General features: G+C 36.2%; 1 protein-coding gene across 4 annotated transcripts in view; it reads right to left on the bottom strand.

Moving 5' to 3' along the window:
• CDH18 (cadherin 18) overlaps positions 1 to 25,659 on the bottom strand; it is a 172,401-nt gene that overhangs the window by 28,178 nt on the left and 118,564 nt on the right. For 3 of the 4 annotated variants that reach the window (XM_005153354.2, XM_031052837.2, XM_031052839.2), the window contains 3 exons: positions 24,249 to 24,436; positions 17,861 to 18,114; positions 2,961 to 3,097 (listed from right to left, as the gene is read on the bottom strand). In XM_005153354.2, the coding sequence (XP_005153411.1) occupies positions 2,961 to 3,097; positions 17,861 to 18,114; positions 24,249 to 24,436 (579 nt within the window). The remainder of the gene's footprint in view (positions 1 to 2,960; positions 3,098 to 17,860; positions 18,115 to 24,248; positions 24,437 to 25,659) is intronic. The other variant, XM_031052838.2, reaches the window with a different exon arrangement.

Raw genomic sequence — 25,659 nt, forward strand, 5'->3', positions numbered from 1 at the left:
ATTTTATAATTTTTCTTATTCCCTAATACCAGAAGGAGTTTTCAGGAAGTACCAGTACTGAAACAATCAAAGCAATAGCTCTAGTGATGTGTTCTGGACACCAAAATCCCACTATTACTCACTGTATGCTACTGTTAAAGAACAACCTATGTTAAAAAGACAGAGGATTCCCCCACCCATTCTCATGGCAATGAATTCTGGTGTGCTATTATGAAGTAGCTGCATAAACAGAAAAGCCCCACTGATCATTACATCATTACTCCCACAGAGAAAAGTGGTAGAACTCCCTCTGATTTCAGAGGGGAAATTTGATCAATGCAGAGTGTATAAAATACAAAGCATAAAAGTGAAAGTAAATGTCTTGTGAAAGGTTCAGAAATAATAAAGCTGAAACATGAGGATATCACACATTTTAGGGTAGAAATATGATACTGACTCTAAATTACTTTTGCATAAAACAAGCACATGTCTAAATACAGGTCCAAAGGATGATCAGGAGAAACTGAATACTGCTTGTGAAGTGTAGTGTAAATTTAAGACAGGAAAACACTTCAATAAACTAACTATAACCATAACATAATTTCAGCCAAACACATCTTACTGTTGAAGCAGTACATAGCAAATTCTGCTATGTTCCTAGCTAAGCAAATGGTGACAGAAGCTACAAATGCCTTCTTACCATGTCAGATAAACTCGAGTTCTACCACTCTCACAGCTGAATAACATTTTAGTAAAAATTTGTTAATATCTGGTAAAAATAGCCTTCAACCTAATTTTTAGATTTAGTCTTAGCTAAAACTAGTCTTTAGTTTTGTAATTACTTACGGACTTTAAAGTGAACGTCATTAAAGGCTGGAGATATGGGCTAGATAGCACTTACGAGTTTGGGCCTTGATGTTCTATATACAACATATGCTCCTTCTTCCATCATAGATCCCATACACTTTTTCTTCTACCGTAGATCAAATTACAGATTTCACAATGTATTTGGAAGAGTACAGCAGTGTTGTAATATTCAAATTATTGCAGGTAAGAAAATGGCCAAAGAATCAGACACAAGGAAAGGCTTCCTGTCATTTAGGCTGCCTGCCATCCACCCACCTCCAGCATCTTCAATGCTGTCTCTGCCTTTATTCATAACCAATTTTTTTTTCAAACTAACATTATAAATGTACGTTATCTTTCCAAAGCCAACTTTAACACTAAGAAATGCAGGGGAGGAAAAGAAACTATCTCTGTTTTCATGTACAAGTTGCACCTGCAATGAAGAATTCTAAGCCGGCTGTTTAGAAAAAAACAAACCAACAAAAAAAAAAGGCACTCCATCCTCCTTAACAATTCTAGTTTCTTTTAGTTATAATCCTTCATAATCCTTCTCCATTATCCATACTATTCTCTCAGCATAGTACATGTACTACCACTCCTCTGATCGTGTGAAATAAATAATGTGTAGAAAGCTACATTTAAATTTCTTGCTATTAGGATTTATTTCTGAAAAAATATTACTTCTGAATGGCTTTCCTAAAAAACTAGCAACTACTCCTTTTTTCGGTATGTCCCAATGTGGTTATTAAATTGTGTTTGAAATTAACACCTACTATGCACCTGCTTATAATTAAGCTTAAATTATCTTTTATTTAATGATGCACTGAAATAATACATATTATATATGAAGACACTGCCAAGAATGGTAAAGTGCCAGTGGAGACCTTTTTTAAAGGGCTAACCATACAACTCTAGATTTTACTATCTACAATAGAATTTTACTTCATTTAAAATGTCAATTTAGTAGTGAAAGCAGGTACAATAATAAAAATAATGCTGCCTTGATTAAATATGTATGTGCTGTTAATTCTGCAGCATGTGCTAGTGAAATAGTGGCAGAACAGCTTCCCTTTTAACCTGGAGATGAAACAGATAAAACATAGAGGGCTCAGTAACGTCAGTGGCAGCTGTTACAGGTAAAACCTGTATTGTGTCATCTGGCAATGATGGACTACACACAGGAAGGAAAAAAAGGAAGAAAGGAAAAAAGAAAGGGATATACTTAAAGTAGTTCACAGTTTTAATCAAACTCTCTTCCACTGGAAGACAGTATCATAAAGAATACTTGTCTGGAATGTATCTTTTCAGCCAGGTTGGGACTCTTACATTTGGATTGTTGAATTTTTTAACTTTACAGCTTTGGTTGTGTTAAAATAAAGACCCTGTAATAAAAAGGTGAACTGAAATGTTCTTTAAATTGTTCTTACCTCAACTCGAAACATTTATCTGGGAGTACTCAGTCAGACATTTCTTGACTGTTGCAGGGCTTATCTTAGGCAATGGAATTTCATCACTTTGAGGCCTTTCAAATGCACAGGCAAGTATTTATTGTATCTTTACTTGTCAACCTGCCTATTAAAAGGCCGGAGGTACACCCTGATAATCAGCAACTACCAGGCACCTGTCAAATATAACTTAATATTGACATAGCTAACATGCCTATTCGCTGAAATAGGTTAACAACAGATCTAAGAAGGAAGGATGAATCTCTCAGACTATACAGTCTTTTCTTCTAAGGTATATGGAATATGAAATACAAAATCACAAGCTGTTGATTTGAGGACACTGAATGCTTGGAACTGTTCCTGGGTAAACTGTCAACCTTCTACCTTCTACATACAGAAAACCTTCTACATACAGAAAAAACAGTAAATTTACAGAGATAGAATTATATAGGCACGTGGAGGTTTGTTTTCTTGTTCTGTAGAATTAAGCAATTTCTACACACAGAGAAAATGCTCTTTTATCCAAAATTGCTAAAACCCCAATCAGAACACAATGATATTCAAAAAACCATAACATCTCAAGATTGTGTTTCTTAAAATCTGAAAATTATTCTTCTCGTTTCTGTTTGGGGTTTTGTTTTGTATTGTATTTTGGCTTTTTTAATACTATGTGCCAAATATGTTACTTACCTATCTCAGAAGCAGATACTGTGATGTTGTACCAAGGTGTCTCCTCTCTGTCAAAGATCTTGGCAGTCTTAATGGTCCCAGTATTAGCATCAATGGTGAAATACCTATCTTCTTCCGTGTTGTGATCAATGAAATACCTATGAAGAAATCAACAAATATACACTCACTGTTGCATGTATAAACTGAAGTAACAGAAAGCCACATACAAATATTACTTTCAAGCCTTTAAAGTCACAGAAATTTTTAAAAGCGCAGCAAGAAAAATTCTGAATTATGGAAACGCCAAAACTAACACCATATTTTTCAGTTCTTTCATAATGTTACATTTCTTTTGATAAATAAGAAGGTTTTCACTGTGAGTCACAAAGATACAAATTGTTAACAGGTGATATTTTACATAGCATTTTCCTATCAAAGGTAAGATACACATATATTTTGACTAAAACAATCATAAAATGGAAAGGCAGAAAGCAGAAATTTATTAAGATATTATTCTGCTTATTTGCTTGTCACTGCAAACCAGCATGCCCAGTCCTGGTACCTGTTTTGAAGCATGTCTGTCTGATATAAAGTTGGTTACATGATGACATAAGTCATTTTGAATGTAATCATTACAGAGACTAGCAGCAGAAAGAGATGTTTCCCAGAGCTGCAACTGACACTAACCTACAAGCAGAACTAAGCAGCCCTGCTTAAATCCTTTGACTTCTGGACACTTTGCCTAACAGAGAAAGTAAAAGCCATGAAGTGGGTAATGGCAGCAGAAGGAGGGAACACTAGAGAGTGACCAAACATTTTTTCTCAAAGCTGGAATAATTTACAAAAAATGAAGCAATTACAAATCCCAGTCAAGCCTTCTTCACTAACTTCAGACTTGATGAAAAAAATAAGGAAAAGATTCTAAGTCTTTTGTAAACCATAATTGTTTCTCCTGATAATTTGTTAGGCCTGTTATTATTCTGTGAAGTTTTTGATACATGAAAGTTATATGTAGGTGAAAAATATTTATTTGTCCCATCCAATTGCTCTTATTTTGACATCACCACAAGTGTAATCCCCAGCCAATAAAAAGAGTGGTGCACATAAAAGCTGCCAAGCTCAAAAAAATTAAAAATAACTTGGGGCTTATTCCTCTCACAGTGTATTTATTTAAACCATTTATTGAAAGTAGAGACAAACAATCAAACAAGTATTTCATTGAATAATAAACATATACCATGCAAAAAAGGAAAAGAAAGAAAACACTAGAGGAGGCACAAATTTGAGTGATTCATCTTAACTGGTCAAATAGGACATTCAATGGAAAAGCCAGCTAGGCTTAAGTTAGATCTTCCTTGTTGGAGAGAACCTGAACCCACATCACCCACATGCAAGAAGTATTTTACATCTGTCTTACAATATGATATTTTGACTTGTAGCACTCAAGATCTTCTTTTCACACTTCCCGTACTTCCAGCAATTAGAGAATTGTAGGTCAGGCTTCAGAAATCAAAGCAGACAAAACTAGGCTAGAAAATCTTTCCTTCTTGCCTGCTCTCCGCCTTTTCTTTTGACATTGTGAAGAGTGAAACAGCTCCCATATGACTGTGGGAGCTGTTGGAGAGACAGCAGACCTCAGCTCCCAACAGTTCTATGTTTCTCTGGAATTAGAACTTAACTCACTGTCTCCCAGCTGAGCTACAGTCAAAACTACTATGTGGTCCATTAACTACCAACACCTGAGAATACCTAATTCTAAAACATACCAGAAGTGCTCAGTAAAGACACTTTGGATGGGCAATACAGCAGCTGAAAGTTGCTTCAAAAAAGTAACAAAATCAAACTATTTCCATACCAAAAGCAGACTGGCAAGATCTTGATTACCTAGGGTATAGGGCAACCATTTTTAAGAATGTAGGTCAGAAATATTTTTATCAGAGGACATTAGTTAATCAGTGTGTTCCAAACTGGATGAAAAAAAAAATCAAAACCAATCATGTTGCCAGAAAAAATAATAATTATGCTGATTTTCTAATGGCTAAATCACAACAGGTATTACAGACACTTCCAAAAGCTGATATGCTTCTCAGTGCTCAGTAAGCTCAGGTGATGAATTAAAAGCAAACTCTTGACCAATATTCATGAGCCACTAATCATGACAGGCTTAATGTTACAGCTATCAAAAAAAAGTCATGTTGCTTTTGAGGAATATCGGAATCCTCTGAGGACCTGTTACAAAACAAACAACAAAGGACAACACAACTATCCTGTTTGGGATATTTTATTGGTCCAGATTACCCACACCTCTTTATCTGGGAATAAGGATTTGCTTTTTCATTTCAGAACTGATTTTTCCAGTGTCTCTGCATGTCTCAGTCTTCCATAAAGCACAGCTTTTCAGGTTCACCAAGTGTCTGTCATGGAAATGGTTTGAAAGATTGTGCCAGTATCAGTGGAGAAGCTGCATCTTCTATGCACACAGCTAGCCTTACCTTTTGCTAATTACAAAAACTTAGAGGACAGAGCCATATTAACCTCTGAAAGTCTATAAAGCTTGCCACAATTTTATGTTGAGCTTTGAACTTCATACAGAACATACATGCTTCAGGTGGAGAAATTATCCCCATTACTTATATGTTATGCTTGGCAGTATAGGAAATCTGAGCTATACAAATAGTTGGAACATCTTGACAATACTATTGTTAAGACAGACATAATTAATGGTTGGTTGGGTAAGATGGATAGTGCACTTATACATGAATATCTTTTACATGATGAACTGTAAAGCTAACAGAGAAAGCATAGGAAGCATCACCGTCCCTCTGTTTTCTTGGTGAGCCTTTACTGGTAGAGCTTACAGTCAGGTATGCAATGACAAGACTTAATTCCTTCTCTCCTGTTACAGCCTTGTGTTTCTGGACTCTAGGGTCTCGTGATAATGATAAGAATACTTTGCTAACAAAAAAAAAAAAAGGTTTCACTGACCTTATATATTCTTACGGATTATGTGCTGTGATCCAAAATGACTTGTAATGTAAGTCTTGTCCCTGAAAACATTTATTACTGTGGACATTGTTTACTCATTATTAACATCAGGCAAAGTGACTACTCTATGAATCAGTATTGTGCTGACCTCAGAACCATAAAAGTAGGGTTATGTAGTATTTGTAGATGGTAGCTTAAAAATAGATGGGATTTTAAATTGGACTCAATTGAGAAAAAAAAAAAAAGTGGTAAGAATATTCAGCTGCTTTTGTGTGTGTGTGACTTAGAAAAAATTATTACCTCTCCCTCTGAATTAAGTACAGAACCAAAAATGACAAATATTTGTCCCAAATATGAAGCTTGTGTAGAAAAAATGAATTTTTATTCTGTTACAAATTGTGACTATGTAACACTTCATTTTCATAGATGTATAGGAAAAGGTGGCCTTATTTTTTTTAAATCTGAACACCTTTTTCTAAATCAGTTATGTATATGTATTCTATAGAAGCTCAAAACTCTCAGTTTAAAGAATTCACTATCGGGTTAATACTTTCAATTGTATTTTCTGTATTATTAATGGAAATACAGCGATCCTGAGGTAACTTATTGTACTAACACTTTTACTTCCACTGATACTAGAATAATGAAAAATGTTTCTAATTTATCCACAGTAGCACTTCCTCTTTGTGTGCTAACTTTTGCATACAGTTACAGACATACTGTAACAGCTGCATCTTGACAGAATTTTTCTTGATCATAAATAAATAGAAGAGCAGCCCTTCCTTATGCTTTCTCATGATTATGGTGTTCAGTTCTCCTCCATTACTCTCTGTTCTTCCTTAAAATTGCTTTCTGTATTCTATCTAAGGCAGCCATTTGAACTGCTCGGAGGGCTGGGAAGGTGGTTCCCAACCTTCATGAATATCTCAGCAAAACAAGTTACAGAAGATACTCCCCCACAGCAGAAGAAGTGGGAATGTTAGTCTAAAGCACTGCTCCAAGTGCTCTAAAAATATTTTGTACAAGAAACTCCCTTAGTACAGCCACTCATTTTTTGTCACATGTAAGAGGACATTTAGAACAGGTTTAATCATATTTACAAACCGGTAAATATTTTAGAACTTTATAAATATTAGCCACTGATTGATTTATCTACACGTTGAAAATAGAGACCAGGTATAGTCATAAGTACAGCATATTCCACAGCTAATGATGCTTTACTTAGGCTTCAGAATTTATTTCATCTAGTAAGAAAATTACTTTCAGCTAGCAAATAGTGGCAACAGAGTCATACCCTTCCCCTCCTACCCCTCCTTCCACTTCTACTGAGCTGCCTTGCAATGCTTTTTCTAGACTGTAAAAAGCATTACTGCAAGTTCTGAATTTAAACGAGTTACTTCAAAAATGAATTTTTACCTTAATTCAGTTGACTGTTTCTTCTTACTTAGAATGCATTAATCTAAAAATGAATTTATAATATTAATGCAGATGTTGGTTTGCAGATATTTAGTCATGACAATGCTGTGTGAATTGGCATACTTTTAATAATTATAACAGCACATCTGTGTTGCATTGCACATGTTAATAAAGAGACTTTAATAACGAGACATGCTTGGACAAACAGCTCTCCATAAGCTTTTTACCTCCAAACCAGCAAGAGAAACCACTCCTAAAGAAACTGCATTAAAAAGGATCATGAATATAGAAAACCTATTAGTCACACTATCTGCAGAGAATCTGAAGGAAATACCAAAACAGTCCTGTTAGCACTGGGAAAAGCCACATGTGCCATGTTTTTGTTAGACAGAGACACTGAACAGAAGGGCATTCCCAGCTTCCATTGATGTGTCCTTATTTCAGCTAAAGTGTGTACATTTATTTGATTCTCCTCCTCATCCCTCTGGGAGCAGGGTGGGGAAAAGCAGGGGGAGTGAGAGAGTGGCTGCATGGTTCTGAGTTACTGGCTGGGCTTAAACTAGGACAAAGTTCCTGCCTCCAGTGACTTCATTTCTTTGTGTTTCTAAATGGTTTTGAGTTTTTAACTAGTCTCTCTTTTCTCTTTTTTTTTTTTTTTTTGGTCTTTAATCAAGTGTTTAGCTTGTCCTTTCATTATTCTATTCACCAACTGCAAACAAGAACTCAATTACAAATTTCCGCCCTGGCTACAAACCTGCTATTGCTAAATGAACTTCCAAAGCCCCAGCTAGATGTCACAGTACTTCTTGGGATTTTGTACTGAGATACAGGTAAATAGCCAGTTCTCCAGTAAGTGGAATTGGTTCAAAGAAGCACTTTTAAAAGGCCGCATGTCAAACCAAATATATGATCTAAAGACCAGAATATACCATCTAAAGTCTAGAACTTCAACCAGAAATCAAATACCATTAAAAGGAAATCTGTTTAGTTAAAAGGTTAAGCAAAGAAACTTTCTCAGAAAGAGATGCTTAGACTTGATATAGAGATTTTTTTTTTCCTTTTAAAAAATGAATTAGAATAAGAAGCATAAGCAACAGCTGCACAGGGTGAGGGAGGGAGCAATATGAGAATGAATACTCAGAGAACTGATCAGCTGTAACTCTCTGCATTTGGCCAGCTAGAGAGCAACAAGAAATGGCCCATGGTTGGACACAGCTCTGGTGCATGCCTTTTATCTTCTCTCTGCCTCCTGACAGAAGCACTCCTCATGAGCTTGGGAACCAGCAGCATGCCCTTGAAGCTAAATGAGGCAGCAGGGAGACGTTCTGTTGCCCTGATTGTCTTGCACTACACTGCCTCCCTTCCAGGGCCAATCTATTTCCCCATAGTTCAAACAATTTCTCTAGCTCTAGGAAAAAAAAAAACAAATTGCGAAGTGAGTGAGAAGTTGGCTGCCAATAGAGCAGGTAACCAATTTTCTTCCTGCAGCATATGTGGTAGATTAAGGAGACACTAGATGTTACAGAGCTTCTCAGTATAAAACTACTACTGAGAACTACTGCCTTCAATTGTGCTTTCCAGTTGTGAAAATGAAATACATTTGAAGAGATCTTGGAGAAGGTAAACACTCTGTTTACCATTCTTCTACTTTCTTTTTTCATACAGGCATCACATAACTTTAAGAAAAATACTGCTCCTCTCAGTTTGCAGGAACTTGTTTTGACACTGAGTTAGCTCTGGTGCTGGCTGCCAGCTGACATCCATCAGCTAATCAGCAGGACCTTGCTGTCTCCCATAAGGGACTCCTGACTCACCTCTCATACCAAAATCTTAGCTCAGCAGAAGTGGCAGCCTTCCTTCTCCTTGTCCTGGAAATATGAGGTGGAAGATCATGGGAGGCATGGGGAAGTTGCAAGCACTTAACTTGCTCACTCTCAACAAAGCCCCTAAGAGGCATCCACTACCAGTTTGCATTTCATGCAAAACTTGGCTTTCTGCTCCTGTTCTCATTCTCATCCCCTATGCCTTGTTAGCACACTACTTACCTTGGGCACTGGAAAATGGGAATGCTGTTCATTTGAAGGAAATGAACTATTTCTTTACACCCATCTTTTTTAGCTGACAATTTCTGTCTGCATGTGTTAAGCACTTGATCATCTAGCTAATTCTGCCAGTAAATGTAGGCTGAGTACAGCCCACACTCTCAAAGGCATAACTCAGAAGTCAAAGCAAGATAAAGGTTTGTCTTCTTTTCCTGACTTTGTGAATCTCTTCAGAGGTTTATAATTGTACAAATTCATTTCAAGTTGATGTGTTGATGGCAAAATTGTCATACTGAAATTGCTTTTTATTCAGAGATTAACATTCAGATTCCAATTCTGCTAAGAAATAAAGTGCAGTGTTACATGAGAATCACTTTTTGTTCCTAAAGAGTTTACCAGCTAAAGAATGATATTCTACTTACTGTATTATCTTTTTTTTTCCTCCTCATACTGAAGAGTAAACCAAATTAAATCTAGATTCATAGACTTATGCTTATTTATTGGAGTTGAATGGACCTATCAAAAGAACACACAACAGAGATGTTCAGATATGAAGGCTGACTCTAAAACCATTAAAGAATTTTAAATACCAGAGGCATTCTGAAGTCAGTGAAATTTATAGAAACATAGAGATGATGTCCTGGCATAAAATGCCAGGCTCTTAGAGTCACCATGTAAAGATGATCTGTCAGTGTTTTCTCTCACAGCTCTAAGTGAGGTGTGGAGGTGGTTCTGGTTGCTGTGATATTTTGACCACCCTCCTGAGCTGGCTGCTTCCTAGTCAGAACAACTGTCAGAACAGCTTACCAGTTCCTGCACAAAGAGGTGGACATTTTTGTTAGTGGGAGGCTTGGGACACGTAACTTGACAAGAATCAAAAATAATTTGAGGCCACAGGGAAAAAGTCAGCAACAGATCTCCCACCTCAACACTACCAAAAAAAAAAAAAAAAAAAAAGGTTCCTTCCTGTGAAGACAAAGAATTGGAGAAGAAATTGGACAAAAATTCCCCTCTTTGAATTCCAACTCAAAACAGGCTGTTCTTTTTCTGTTTTGATTTACTGATAATCTTAGAGAATAGTCATACTGGAGGAATACAAAGAGCAAAAGAATGAAGGAGTTGAGATGGAGAATAACACAGAAACTCTCTCTATCTAACTGTGAGCCATTCACATACCCTGGGAAGAGACTACTGGTTTTCTGTAAGTGGTCATCACAGGGTATGATAGTGTCATTCTTTGGAGTGGAAAACAGATGTCTGTCTTTGTCTTACAGGAGCAGGGTTGGCAGGATCTGGAGAAGGGTGTCCCTCCATCAAGCATGTGAAAGAGGGACGGTCACTCTACATGATGGCACTGACCTCAGGAGGCTGCCCTAAGTACAGCTAAGAGTGCATCCTGTGCACAGAATAGCAGAAAACAAACTGACCTTGTTCCACTTCTATGATGCTCAAAGAGCAAGTAAGACAAACAACTACAACTAGGTGAATAGGCTTTTATATTTTCTGGTAGGGGATCAATCTTATGCCCTCTCCTTACTGACAGTAGGAGGGAGCAGCACAGAAAGTGATACTGAGCACAGAGGAATAAAAAAGATTTTCTTTTTCACCTACCCCAATTCCCTCACACAGCTCTTTCCTTTACCCCCTTCAGTTAATATGCTGACACTGTGGGACCAAATTTGAGTGACTGAGTTTGAATCAAAACTTCAGGTTTTATTCCACTACCAGTGAATATAAACTTTATATCAGAAGTATAGTCTACACCCAGAATCCTTCACAACACTTAATGTCTTTAAGGTTCTCAGAAATAATAATTGGAATATATGGAACTCCATTGGTATGTTCTTTCATCTGCTTATGAGCAAGCCTCTTAAAATGCCATTACTGAAAATTAACATGCTTTTCTAAAAGCTCATACCAGAAAGTATTAAACTTATGTCTATCTTTAATTACCAATGCAGCAAAAGATAAATAAGTTTCTCTGCCTGATGCAGAAATTTAAGTACAATTTCCTACACCACAGTAATTATTACAATCAGAATTTACTTGTCATTCATTAATTTTCCAATAGTGTATCTTAAAGAAAGGAAGAGAAGGCTGTCAATTTAAATCAAACTAGGGTAAGGCAACTTTGAATTCATTATAGCTTCTGGATAACAAGTATTGTGTTGGAAAGTACATTTTAGTACTCATTAATATATTAATGTATCAGAATCATTATGATACATCATCCATTAAAAGGCAATACTGTAAGACTGCTAGAAAAGCGAGAAGCCAGAATCAGGGCTGAGATTATACTTATATTCTTTACTAAGCAAAAAACACAGCCCAGCTTTTTTTTTATCTTTCCATGGTTTTTGGTTATTGTGTTTCTAGTTTTGTTATTGGTTTGCTTGTTCTGCCTTTTCTGGAAGAAAAACAACTATTTTCTAAAAAAGATAACCACGTGCACCTTTATGTTTCATATTTATTTATTCTGTGTTTTACTGCCTTTTTAGCACTAGTAGTTTTTAGTAGTGTCTGGAGCTCAGTCAAGAAAGTCCGTTTTCTAGTGACATCGGGAAGGCACTAAGACTACATCAGTTTCCTATAGCTAATCAATTTAAATCCCATTTAATAAAATTTATTAAAGTAAGGTAGATTACAAACTGATTAGGGTCCAGTACAAAATTTATTTGAATTAAAATATATTAATATAACAAAACCTTAGCAACCTTCCACAGATCAAACAAAACATCAGGTTATTTTTAATCCAGCCATGCTAGACATCATTCTGAAAAGGGAAGGGGCTTGTATTTCTTATTTGAGACTACCATCACACACAGACTGCTGATCAGTACTCATATTTGCCAGATGTCTTCTGTTAAATAGCTGAGTCCATTCCTGCACAGAAATGCAAACAACCTAAGTCAAATGTAGTAAGTGGGACTAATGAATGACCAGAGAGGACAGAGGCCATATTATCAGTGCTCAAAACAGTGATTTGCCTTCTGTACCACTGCATGATGAAGATGGAAGAAGCAGCAAAAGAAGCAATCTGCTGTTGCAGAATTTTTGTAATAGCATGACTTATTTCTCAAATACTATTCTTACCAAGGTAAAATATTAACACAGACTTTCAGTTCCTTCCTCAAATTGGTATCAAACTGGGATCAGATTAATACGAGGGAACTTGTCCATGTCATCCAGCTATTTTCACTATTATATCAGTTTCAGAAAGTATCATGGTCTTAAAACTATGCCTTTGCTCTTTTCTGAATCACCTGGAGGAGGCTTGGGGAACAGCAGCAACATTATTTTTCTGAAAACCACTCCAGATGCAGTCTGGGAGCTCCAAGTGTCACTGGGAGTATGCCTTGTGGCTAGCTGAACTCACCACCCAAGAATCACCTACATGAAGATGACAGGGTTTCAGCCTTGGCCTGCTTCCAGTACACATATGCAACTTGCCAATTAAAAGATGTTTTCACCCCTATTCTCCACAAAAGTGTATGGGTTCAGGAAGAAAAAAAGATAATTCCTGAGTAAGTATGGAGGGATTAAAAATTAGTAATATATTAAAATAAAATTATAGTTAGATCATTGAATACTTGTGATTTCTTTCATACTGAATGGGAAACTTTCAAGACCTATTTCTGCACCAGATAGTATTATAAGGCATGATTTAAGCCTGATACTTTCAAGCAACCAAAGATTTTAGCATGAAAGCAGACTACTTGACATAATGCAATGAAAAGAGATTAGTTTCTCATAACTATTACAACAAGGCATTGATATCGGAATTAATTATAATTTAGTGTGATTTCTGTTGAATTGGAACACAATTTTTTAAGTATATACTGTATTCAAAACACTCAAAACCTCTTTATCTTTAAAATTACTACATGATGGAGTTCTAGTATCTTTTTTATGCTTTCTAAGATTATGTTTGCTTTTCATATTTCAATAAAATAATAACATTTAATCCCAAAATGTAGCACAGGATCTCTTCCTAATATCTAATCTAAATCTATATTTTTCTGCTTAAAGCCATTCCCCCTTGTCCTATCACCATGTGCCCTTATTAAAAGTCCCTTGCCATCTTTCTTGTAGGCCCCCTTTGGTACCAGAAGGCTGCTATAAGGTCTCCCTGGAGCCTTCTCTTCTTGAGGCTGAACAACTTGAACTTTCAGCTTGTCTTCATAGGAAAGGCACTCCAGCCCCTGGCTCATCTTTGCGGCCCTCCTTTGGATTTACTTGAGCAGGTCCACATCCTTCTTGTGCTGTTGGCTCCAGAGCAGAGTATAGTACTCCAGGTAGGGTCTCAGCAGGGCAGAGTAGAGGGGGAGAATCACCTCCCTTGACCTGTTGGACATGCTTCTTTTGGTGCAGCCCAGGATGCAGTTGGCTTTCTGGGCTGCAAGCACACATTGACTGTTCATGCTGATGAGAACCAATACCCTCAAGTACTTCTCCACAGGGCTGCTCACAATTCATTTTCTGCCCAACCTAGAGCTGTGCTTGGGATTGCCTTGATGCAAGGACCTTGCACTTGGCCTTAACAACCTTTATGAAGTTTGCAGTGGTCTACCTCTCAAGCCTGACCAGGTCCCTCTAGATGGCATCCACACAGCTTGGTGTCACTAGTAAATTTGCAAAGATTTCAATCAATCCCAGTGTGCGCTGCTGACAAGGATACTGAACAGTAATGGCCCCAGTGCCAAGGCCTGAGGAACACCACGCATCACTGGTCTCCACTTGGAAATTGGGCTGTTGATCACAGCTGTCTGAGTGTGACCATCTAGCCTATTACTAGTCTAATAAGTGGTCCATCTGTCAAATCAACACTCTCCAAGTTGGAGAGAAGGATGTCATGTGTCAAAAGCCTTTTTAATTTACCTGAAAATTTGCTTCTATCATTTTGAAGAAATATCAAATTAAAAAGAAAAATTCCTTAAACCAACTCAAATTGCCAAACAGATAATGTCTGAATAAAATATACCTCTAATAGCTACATCTGGTATTACAGAAGTTCTTTTGCTAGTTTTGAAAAAGTAGAACAATAATACAACTACTGGCTCAAAGTCAGTGTCCTTGGAGGACTGCTCAGCTCAGGAGCAAGGAGAAATCACTGTGATGAAAATGCAGTGAGGAAATAAGACCAAAAACCCCCTTCAGCTTCATTTCTACTGATAACAATAGGGCTTGTTATTTATTTTGGGGTTTAGCTCAAATAACTCTGAAAAAAAGATTTCCCTTTGACTTTGTTAATTACTGTAAACTACTCCTCTAACCATTTTTCTGTTTTTAAGAATTGTTCCTGCCACCAAAATAAATTGTTACTTAATTGGGCAGTGAACAAATCACTGCACTGTATCTCTTTTAGCATCTGGACAGCAAAGAAGTGATATGGTTGCAACTGTGTGTGCCTAATGCTTTATCAATCTCACACGCAGCAATGAGCACCCTCATAAAGTGGAAAGGATGCTCAAGTGGATTAATTAAAACTCTTAAGCAAATGCTGCTCCATAGCTTTCCCTGAAGACTCACGGCATTTGGAGATGTTTCTGAGTCATTTTGCTGAGGAACCATTACTCCATGGCTCAACACTGGTCAGCTGTGAAAGTCCTACCTATAGCTGTCTTCCCTGGCGACTGCTATCTATGCTTCCCAAGAAAGTCACATTGAATCCTCTTGGGTTTATTTTTGTAACAACTATTTTTATTCTGGAGTAAATAGGAATTGTGTGGAAATTAAGAAAGTCATGGTCTCATTACCCTCAGACTTGTCAGGGCTTTAGATGAACAGTGTAGGTATTTCTTGCAAACCAGCACCGAAGGACCTGTGTACATGCTTCTGATTGGTAGAAACAGCTTTCTTTAAGTTGCTTCTTTGCTCACCACTATAAGTGGAACATGAGGCTGGACCCTGCTTCCAGTTGAGCAACAACCCTGCCTGGCTGGCCTGGCCTACTTTGCAGGTCATGCATTGCTTCCAACCCACAGAATCCCAAGTTGCAGCCAGCCAAATCTTGAAATAACACAAAGCCTTTTTATGCGCTGTGTAAATGCCTGTGTGTGAAGCAAAGTGAGGGGAGGGGGGTTAAATGTGCCCATTCCTAGAGCATCCTTTATCCTATCACAGGTTAAGGCTTAAGGAAAACTTGAGGGCACGCAAACCCAGCTTGGTGACTCTTCCCAGTCCCATGCACTAATGTGTTAGTCCAGGCCTTGGAGTATCAGCATCTTCAAAAACTATTCACTGTCAATTCCATCAATATGGATAAAGCCTGGCTTGAGAGCGGACCCAGTCACAAAATAACAATATACCCACTATATCTGAGCTGCTATTGCCCTGCTGAACCCCTGCAGTTCACAACTTGAGGACTTGCTTGTTTCAGAGCTTTGTGATTTGATGTTTTCCTAGCAGTTTATTTTTTCCCCATTGGAACAGAGAGAGATAGAAGGAACAGCGCAAAAAAAAAATTTGTCAGTGGGGGATAAAAATAGGATGGGCAGATGTAAGCACTGTTTTCTCCCCAATTATTTGAATAATACAGTATTTAATATACTGGCTTCAATCACTGGTTACAAATTCCTGATTGGGAAAAAAAAAGACCAATATAGAAAGCAAAACGCGTGGAAATATTTTATTTTCCGATCCCTCTGTCTCCAAATCATTGCTGGCTTCACCCAGAAAATCTATTTTTGGCTTTCCCAGCCTCTGTACAAACTGCTGCTGCTTCCATTTTACCATGGTTGTCTTGCTCTTTTCTAGACAAAACTCTAAGGGGATACATGCGGTTGAATTATGGAGGAACCAGTCAAATCTACACTTGCCCTTCTTACTCCCAAATGACCATGATGGATAATCTATCTGACTGCATTAGCTGATGTTTCAGAATTATAGTATTAAAGCTACAGGCACTTAGCAGCTATTTTTAGTGAAATGTTCTTATTTATGTTATGATTTAGACACAAATACCATAGTGGTAATTTTTCAAAGGGAATAACTTGCCACTAAGAAATTGTATTTATCGATTGTCTGACACTAAACATTCTGAATCTTAGACTATTAGCACAAGAGAACCATAAAACCTGAGGCTTTCATTGTTCTGCAAAAATTGTTTCATCTTACCAAGACTATTACACACACAGAGCAGATTTTGACTTAGTCAGGAGACTACAAACGCCCAATTAGTTTAAGAAAAACTGTTTTCCAAGTATATACTTATATGATTTCCACAAAAGCTACATATACCATTATATCATAAAAAGGAATAGCATCAAGCATGTTTTCATGAATAATTTTTCTGAAACTTTTTAAAACCACTGCCACTTTTGAGACAAACACTCATGTATTGTTCCACAAAATTTTCACACTGCATGTCAGTTTAGAAAGAAACTCATCCCACAAATGAAGGTAGTAAAAATGTTGTTGGATCTTACATGCTGCTGAAAACTTTACTCTAAACCAGCAGTGAATTCAAATTCCAGTTCTAGAGTGTTCAAGGTTAAATTCAAGTGCTTTTAAATTTAGAAGTTGTCAAATTAACATCCATATATATAGATAGATATGTATATATATTTTTGGCATTAATGCATTTTCAAGCTTGCTGTTGGGGTATTTCCAGCTTGACTGAATTTCCTTAGTTCAGAACATGACCAATTTCCAAAACAGTTCTGTTGTTATAAAAAATATTCTGGCCAGAAAAGCAAATGAGAACATTTTTTTTTAAGAATGAATTTCATTAATAAGACTATAAAAATCTTTCCTTCTTAGTATGTTACATACTCATTTAGTTCTCAGATGATGTATCTGATGCTGCAAGTGCTTGGTTCTCAGTATTCCTCTTTGCCCTAGAAGCTGTGATTGGAGATACCATGATTTATACCTAGCAACATCAGTGGGGTGTGTCATTACACCCATTCTGTTCTTCTGACACCCCACTAAAACTGAAGCATATTACAAAATAATGGTTTTCTCCTTCAACACACTTTTGCAAAAATTATACCATTTGTCTGTGAGGAAAGGCATGCCTAAACCAGTTCCTGTCTTGCAAAAGCTCCTAAGGCAGCTACAGTATGGCAAGCATGCAGAGGGCCAGCACAATACAAGCATGACAGGGGAAGAAGAGCATTATGATCTTGAACAGATTTAGAACCAGTGACAGCATTGCAGGCAAGTGAATTGCACCATTTCATATTATGTGGCAACATATACTGGCCTTGTTCAGTGAGCTGTTTGGAGAGGTGTTGTTACAGGAACTAGTGCACACAGACCTTTGCTTAGACCAATGGCTAGATGCCAATTTTAGTGCAAACCAATAGCAGGTTGAAGACTATGTTATTAAGTCAAATCCATATAGAGTGATCAGGACATAGTTCTGACTTGTTTCCCTTTATGTACTAAAATAAAAGACATGGGTTCATACTTCTAAGATTTCACTAACCCTTTAGCTGGTGAAATTCAATCACATGTAAATTTGACTTACTGTACCTCACTAAACTGTTGGCAGTGTCAGGATCCTGTGCTGTTACTGTGCCAACAGCAGTCCCAATCTTCGCATTTTCATAAACTTCCATGACATAGGAAGGCATAGTGAAAAGCGGAGGTTCGTCCACATCACCAACAATGATCTTCAACATTGTTACATCTTTGAATGGCCCCAAGTGTGAAAAGCGGAAATCAAGGTGAGTATTTGCTCCTTCTATATTAAGTGTATATGACTTCTTTTTTTCATAGTTGAGTGGCTGTTGGCAGAAAAAACAGATTTATCTTTGCCATTCTGTGCTTCAGTTTAGTTTACTAGCAAGCTAAATGCATCTTTTCCATTTAATTTAAACCACATTTCTCCATGTTACTGGATAGGGACAATATTCCATGATATTCTAGCAGCTATTGCCACACCTCATACCATAATAAGGGTAAGGATACACATGAAGAAGGATGGATTCACATTTTCTCTACAACAGCATTGTGGGCAAGGTACCAGTTCTGGAAAAACCCAGGGTTTAGAATGAGCCTCAGATTCTTCTTCCATGACAATGTAAAGTCTCTGGAGTTTATCACCTTTCAATTTTTATAGGTCAATGCTAACTACTGAAAAAAGTAGAGATTGATATACCCCAAATTAAATTAACTTTGTACCTTTAATTAGCAGGTTTAATAGCTATAATTCTTTGGGGCATCTTCCCTCTTAAATCCTTAACTGAAGAAAGCAACTTCTTGCCAGAAAACATTCAGTTATCATAGGAGACAGGAACTTAACTATGTAAGAATAGTCTAAACATGTACCTGTGTGCCTTTCTAATCAGAAAGTGTGCATCCTTGTATTCTAGACCATTCTCTTTTTGATTCCTCAACAGCACCAGTGTGAGAGCCAGCTTTTCAGCCTGTCTCACCATGTACTGCTGTGCTGCACATGGATTACGCCTTCATAAATGGGAGAAAGTCTGCAGCTGGAGATATGCTTTCTACAGGGCCTAATGTTCCAATAAAACCCAACAGAAGGCACATTCCCAGCTGTGCCATTCACCAGAACTGCCACTGCTACTTTAGCATTGCCGTGTTATTTAAATGAATAGATTCCTACTAGGAATCCTACCTTTCTACTAGGACAGAAGAAGAAGCTGGTATGTCACACAGCATGGCTACTTTCTTAGGCCTTTCATTTCTAGTTTGCTGTTTACATGTGTAAAAATGACGTCTCCCTAGTTCAGCTGTTTTTTAGATTATTGTTAACTAATTTTAGTGAGTTGATACATTTATTTTAACCCTACATTAAAATGATATTCCACTGTCTTATGCAAGATAAGAGATAAATATGCCACACGCTACTTTCAACTCTTCCAATATCAAACAGTTACCTAGCAAGAGGGGACTAAAACAGTATTTAATTTTAAAATACTCAAGTAATGAAGTGCCATTAGCAGATATATAATTAAGCAATGCTCTCACTAGAAGCCACATTTAAAGGAACACAACTATTTTGAGTTAGTTTCTTCAGTCTCACTAAAGTAACTGACTATTTTTCATGGAGAGCCCACCACATAAGAAGTTATTTTTTCTATATATTGTTTATTAATTATAATTACTGAAAAGGCTTTAAAAAAATACCAGTTAAGTTCCAGGCAGACACAGGACAGATTTTAAGTTTCAGACTGCTATTTTTTAAATGTGCATCCATGTTGAGCAGAAGATATCTTGAATAACAGATACCTCAATACTTACTGGGTTACAAATTTTTGTCTTGAGCCAATTTGTAAAGAAGGGAGATAGCTTAATATTTATTATCATACTGTGAAAAGCAGTTAGTTTGTACAGACACATGTAGTCTACCGTTAGGTTTTGAACAGTTCCAGAACACAGGCATAAAACTAAAAGAAAAATTGAAAATATTCTGACATTATGGCATGGCAGAATTCCACAATGACTGCTATCATTCTGTGTGGATCTGACAGCCTGTCTGAACACAACTCAGTAAAGTATTCAAGCCTTTGACCAAAGGTAAACTCGTATTTCCTATCACCCCAAAATATGAAAAAAAGTACTTAAGGCAAGAAATATGAGGAACTCTGTGTGATCTGTCAATGTCAGCATGCATTTTGTAGATAAAAGCTACAGTAAATTTGACTGATGATGTTTGAGAATAATAGTTGGTTAGGATTTGTATATGCCAGATATTTGATTTCTCCTCTGAAAAACTAAAAACAAAAATAGCTAAGTATTTCACTCAAATCAATTAATAAAGAAACACAAGTTTAGTAAATTCAAAGTCAGATATTGTTTATGGATTTATGATTATTTCTGTTATGAGCAGGGAAATATTATATAGTAATCCACACTGCTCTGCAACATACATATTCTGAGATTACAGCCTTAAGGAGGATTGCAAATTTTAATTATGATACCTTTTTTGGAAAATTAACTAAGTTTATACTGACAATGACTGGAGTAGGTTGTATAAGAAGATTAATTTCTCCCAGAAAATACACAAGGAATGACACAAAGTCTTGGTTTCTTTCTTTTGTGTAGTTATTCAAGCAGAAAATACCAGCACTTTTTTTTTTTCTTTTTTGCTTTGTGTACAAGAGCAACCCAGACAGATAATCAGGAAAAGCTGACATTTTTACTTTAATTTTCTTTCTTCTTCTCATAGCATACCTGAATTGAAGAATTGGATACAGGGACATAAAAGAAAAACAGCTTACTCTCCTGCAATGTAATCTGCAGACATTAAAAAAACCCACTATATTCAACACTGAGCTATTTTACACAGAAAAGACACATACAATACTAAGGGTTACTACTACCAGGAGTAATTTTTAAAATTAAAAACCCCATCAATTTCCTTGTTCTCTCCAGAGGAGCAGAAAGAAAATTTTCAAGTAAAGCAAGCCCTGTGATATTCCACTACTTTGAAGAACTCATAAGTCCAGTTGTTATATTAATTTTGCTTTTATTTTTGATAAAATATTAAAAAACTTAAACCTGTTTATAATTTGAATTTACAGAACTGTATCTTGCTGGGTTTCTATTTAACCACTGTGCATTTGTTAAAACTTACATTTATCTTACACTTGAAGAACAAATTTGGCCTCCATTTATAGCCTGTCTAATGCTGTGCTAAGAAATTTGCTCACAGCCTTTTACATTATTTAAGGTAACGTGAGCTGTTTACCAGCAGAAGGTCCTTATTCCCCCCTTTTTTTATTAACTATTAGTCATAACATTCAGCTTAAAATACCTAAGCTATTCTAATTCATCAAGAATAGCCTAAGTTTAAGTTATTCCTCATTCACTCACAGAGAGGCCTTGATTACCAATCACATATCTCAGTCATTAGCTGCAGCTATAAGATGAAGAACTTCCCAATCTCTCTAAAAACATGTCTAGATTTACTTAGAGTTGTCCCAACACTGAAGATCATTAACTTTTTCCTGGAAATAAACCAAAAAATTTTTTTATGGACCTAAACTGAATTTCTGTTAATGCTTCCTATTTTCCCAAAGAACAATGTTTTTCCATGACAGTTACCCATATATCTTCAGTATGTTTTCACTGGTTATTACGATTTTCATGAAAAACTGAAAATAGTAAATGTAACTCGAGTCATCAGGGTTAACTGGAAAATACTGCTGTTTATTATACTGTAGTTTGTGTTTCTAAAATCAGATTCCCCAAAAAGAAACAGCAAGTTTTATGAGAAGTAAATGGCTGTTTCCTGAATATTTCAAGACTCTTCATACAAAATGGAAGACCATTTTGTTCAGACCATTTCTTTTGGGAAATCTGAATGATACTTGCTGACTTGAGGTCAGCATACTTCTTGAGTATGTAGAACTTGAGTTCTAGCATACTTCTCTAAAACTAACAAGGGGGAAAACTTGCTGACCAGTCATTCTCTGAAGAATCCAGAGAGGAATGCCTTTCACTATGGTAGATTGCTTTGGTTTCCTCAAATTTGGCTCTGTTTTTCTCAAGCGACTGAAACAGGCTGCCCCAGAAAAGTTGTGGATGCTCCATCCCCGGCAGTGTTCAAGGCTAGGCTGTATGGGACTTTGAGAAACCTAGCCTAGTGGAAGGTGGCCCTGTCCATGGCAGGAGGGTTAAAACTAAATGATCTTTAAGGTCCCTTCCAACCCAAACTTTTCTATGATTCTATTAAGTCTCCCACTCAAACAAAGAATTGCATGAGGCAAAGGAGAAATCATTCATGACAGTTTGCAATCAACCAGGATTTGTGGCAGGATCTCTGAGACTGAAGGGTGGCTCCACAGAGCTTGTTAATAGGGAAGAAAATGAAAGTACTGGACATTTTGGGTTAGACCAGAATAAGACCAGAAAAGATTTCTTCCAGCACTCACAGGCTTGGCATGGCTGTTGAACAGCCTACCATGAAGGCCCTGAGAAATTTTATTTTTGTACCTGAACCTCAAGTAAGTGGAGTTTCAAAAGGTTTGAGGAGGGTTTACTTCTGGCTTTTCTGGGAATAACTAGGAAAGTTATTAGAGGACAAGTCATTCTGTTCTACTCGTACAGAAGGTACTGACATGTGATATATGAAAAAAAAATCAATTCTGTTCTTAGTGGAGATTTATCTGTTTCAGGCATGCTATCAAACTAATTCAGCTTCAATCCCAATATAAATTAATGTATAAAAGTATATATATAAAATATATACACAGTATATCAAATATTTATTAAACTGCATAAGATCTGATTAAAAAAAAAACTTAAAAAATGAGATCACCTTTTTGTATTGTTCAAACAGATATTATAACTTCTCCAAGGAATTTATAAACTTTGAGTGCTGAATTTCAGGTCAACTGAAATAGAATATTACCTAAGCAAAACATACCCGTTCTTGCCTTGATGGGAAAATGACTCAAATCACTGTCATGTGTATGTACGAGAACAAGCAACACATGCTTTTGTCATATTCTAAACCAGTGAAAACATCTTTAAAGCCATTTTGTCTGCCAAAATCAGTAAAAAACATGATTTTACAGGTTTTTATTTGTGGACTCTTATTCTGTTCCAAATTCTTCCTTTCTGCTTCATGTTCAGTATATGCATAAATGTTGCATTTAATGAAAAATAGCATAGTGAACTTTTAAACAGAAAACAATGCTCATTTTAATAAAGAAACAACAGATTATGGCATTAGCTACCTCAACACCACCAGGAAATAAGTTCAGTGGTATAAAAAAGACAGAGTTTACTTTCATGTGGCTGAAGCAGCTGGTTACTACGCAACCTTTATAAATTACACCAAATTAAAGTTTTTTAAGATATTGGCAAAGATAGGGATAATTTTAAAATCATTATGAATCTGAAATTTTAAACCAGTTTTTATTTATTCTCTTGTCTCACATTTTCTCTCCTTTTCATTGCTCCTACAATTAATTAGACCCAGAATACATATCACCAAATATGAATACAAATTTGCTTCTATTTGTTAGGCTGTATGGATATAATTGATGCCTACAAAACTCAATAACAAATCCATGTGAGAATTGTTAATTGATGTATGTTAGTCCAAGTGAAAACTGAAATCAAGAAGTAATTTCCTTTTGTTGGAAAGGATTTTTAAAAAACAGCACTTAAATATAATAACCCATTTTCCTGTCTTATTATAAATGTAAACTTAAATTTAGGCACAGGGTATTAGCATAAATTGGCAGACACTTACAGAAATGTTAATATGAACTCAGTTTAGGGAACTTAATATGAAATTATCTATGGAGTTAGTTTTGTGCATTCAAATTAATAGTTCAAATAGACTGGGATAAATGTAGGAAGTTCAGAAAAATGATACCAGTGTGATGACTTGACCAGTTACATTTTGAGTCTTCATAAACAAGCTGGTATTTACATTATACAGTGCACAGCACTGGGCAATTTAGAAGCCAGCTGGCATGTAAGTCAAGAATAACCATCTATGAAATCTGACTTTTACATTTGTTGCCACAGATAAACTTTTTATGCCAAGAGTGAAGCAATTTGGGGACAACAATGCAACTTTAAGCCAAATTTTACTTCTTTCAAAGAAATTTAAAGGGAAAAACCATCATAGAGAAGAATTGAGCTATCTTAATTAAAAATCAGTAACATTTAGTTTATTATAACTATTAGATATGACTATTTAAAAAAGCACAAAAGATTTAAATAACTGTTTCATTCCTTGAATTTATTTTCTCCCTGCCTTACCTGCAGAGATCTAAAGTGTCTCTGGAAGCAATGTGAAGAAGTTTACACTGCTGAAATTCACAGTTCAATAGAATTACACAGCAAAGTATTTTCATAACACTATTTGCTTATTCAGCATTTATTGTTATATTTTAGTTACACACAGAGCAAACTTTCAAAGTCTATCGCTTACCTTCTTCAGGGAAATAATTCCTTCTCTTGTTTCTTTGTCAGTAGATATAGAGAACACCCCAGAGCCATCACCATTTATAATTGTGTACTTCATGTCTGCATTTGAACCAGTGTCTGCATCGTTTGCTTTGATTTTGCCAACTGCTGATCCAACTTGAGCTGATTCAGGAACATACAGTTGATAATGTTCTGAGGGGGGAGAAAAAACAACACAATAGTTTGGACATTTTGTAGCCAAACTAAGTTAGAGAACCGTTATGCGCTCGATACACTTCTGAGTAAATGAAATAGTATTTCATATGCAAAACTGACAAATAACGCAATCAGTTAATTATGATTCATGACAGAATTTAAAAGTTTTTTTACTTTGGATGCCTTCATTGCCTATTCAAAATCCAAATTACCTAATGCAGTATTTTGATTTTCAAAGCTATTTTTCCTGTTCTTTACATACCACAAAAGTTAATTCTGAAGCTTACTTCACACCAGTATTTTTAAAATTATATCTTCTCCATAATCAAAATATATTTATCTTCACCAGGTTACCATCAGATGAGTAGTCGCATGAGTACTTTTGAATTGGAAAATCATTGTATGTTATATTCTCTTTTTTTTTCGGAAATCTGATCAGTTTTGCAGCATTACATCAATATTTTGTAACATTGAATCAACACAATTACACATTTTTTTCTATAGAAAAAAATGTAATAAGTCTCAACATTGTACCATTACAACTTTGCCGTTTTCTTGTTGCAGCACAAAACCCTTTGTACACAAATTTGAACTGGTATCCACAGTAAAAAAAAATGAACATAAGTGGTTGTCCTAAACCCAGGACATGGGTACACAAAAGTATGGCACAATCATGCCCATAAAAAGGATCCACAATATCTATGACTTCCTTTCAGGTTTGTTTGTGGTTGTGGTTTTGTAGGCTATGTAGGGTTTTTTTTGTTGTTGTTTTGGGGTTTTTTTGGGTTTTTTTTTTTGGGGGGGGGGGGGTGTTCTTTTTTTTTTTTTTTCTCCTTCTTTTATCCTGTTTGGTTAATCATTAGAAAATAAAATATTTTTGAAAGGGTAATTTTCATAACTGTTTCTCTCCTTTCTTACTAAATCTCCTAAGAGGTACAAAGTTGTGTGGGGGACAAGAAGGCATTATGAGGAGAAAAATACGGCAGACAGAATGTGATTAAATAAACCTCAATTTCTGGCTGAAAGTATGCCAGAAAGACAACTAAAAGAATTTTTCTCCAGTAATGCCAGCATTATAACACAACAGGGATGCTGAAACCTACCAGCATTGAAAAGGGAAATATGGATATAATAGACTGCCACTGCCACCAATCCTCCATTCAAATCCCTCCCCAATGGCCCTCACAGTTTACATCACAGGCCAAACACCAACACAGAAA

This window comes from Melopsittacus undulatus, chromosome 1 (assembly GCF_012275295.1).
Source record: "Melopsittacus undulatus isolate bMelUnd1 chromosome 1, bMelUnd1.mat.Z, whole genome shotgun sequence".
NCBI lineage: Eukaryota > Metazoa > Chordata > Aves > Psittaciformes > Psittaculidae > Melopsittacus > Melopsittacus undulatus.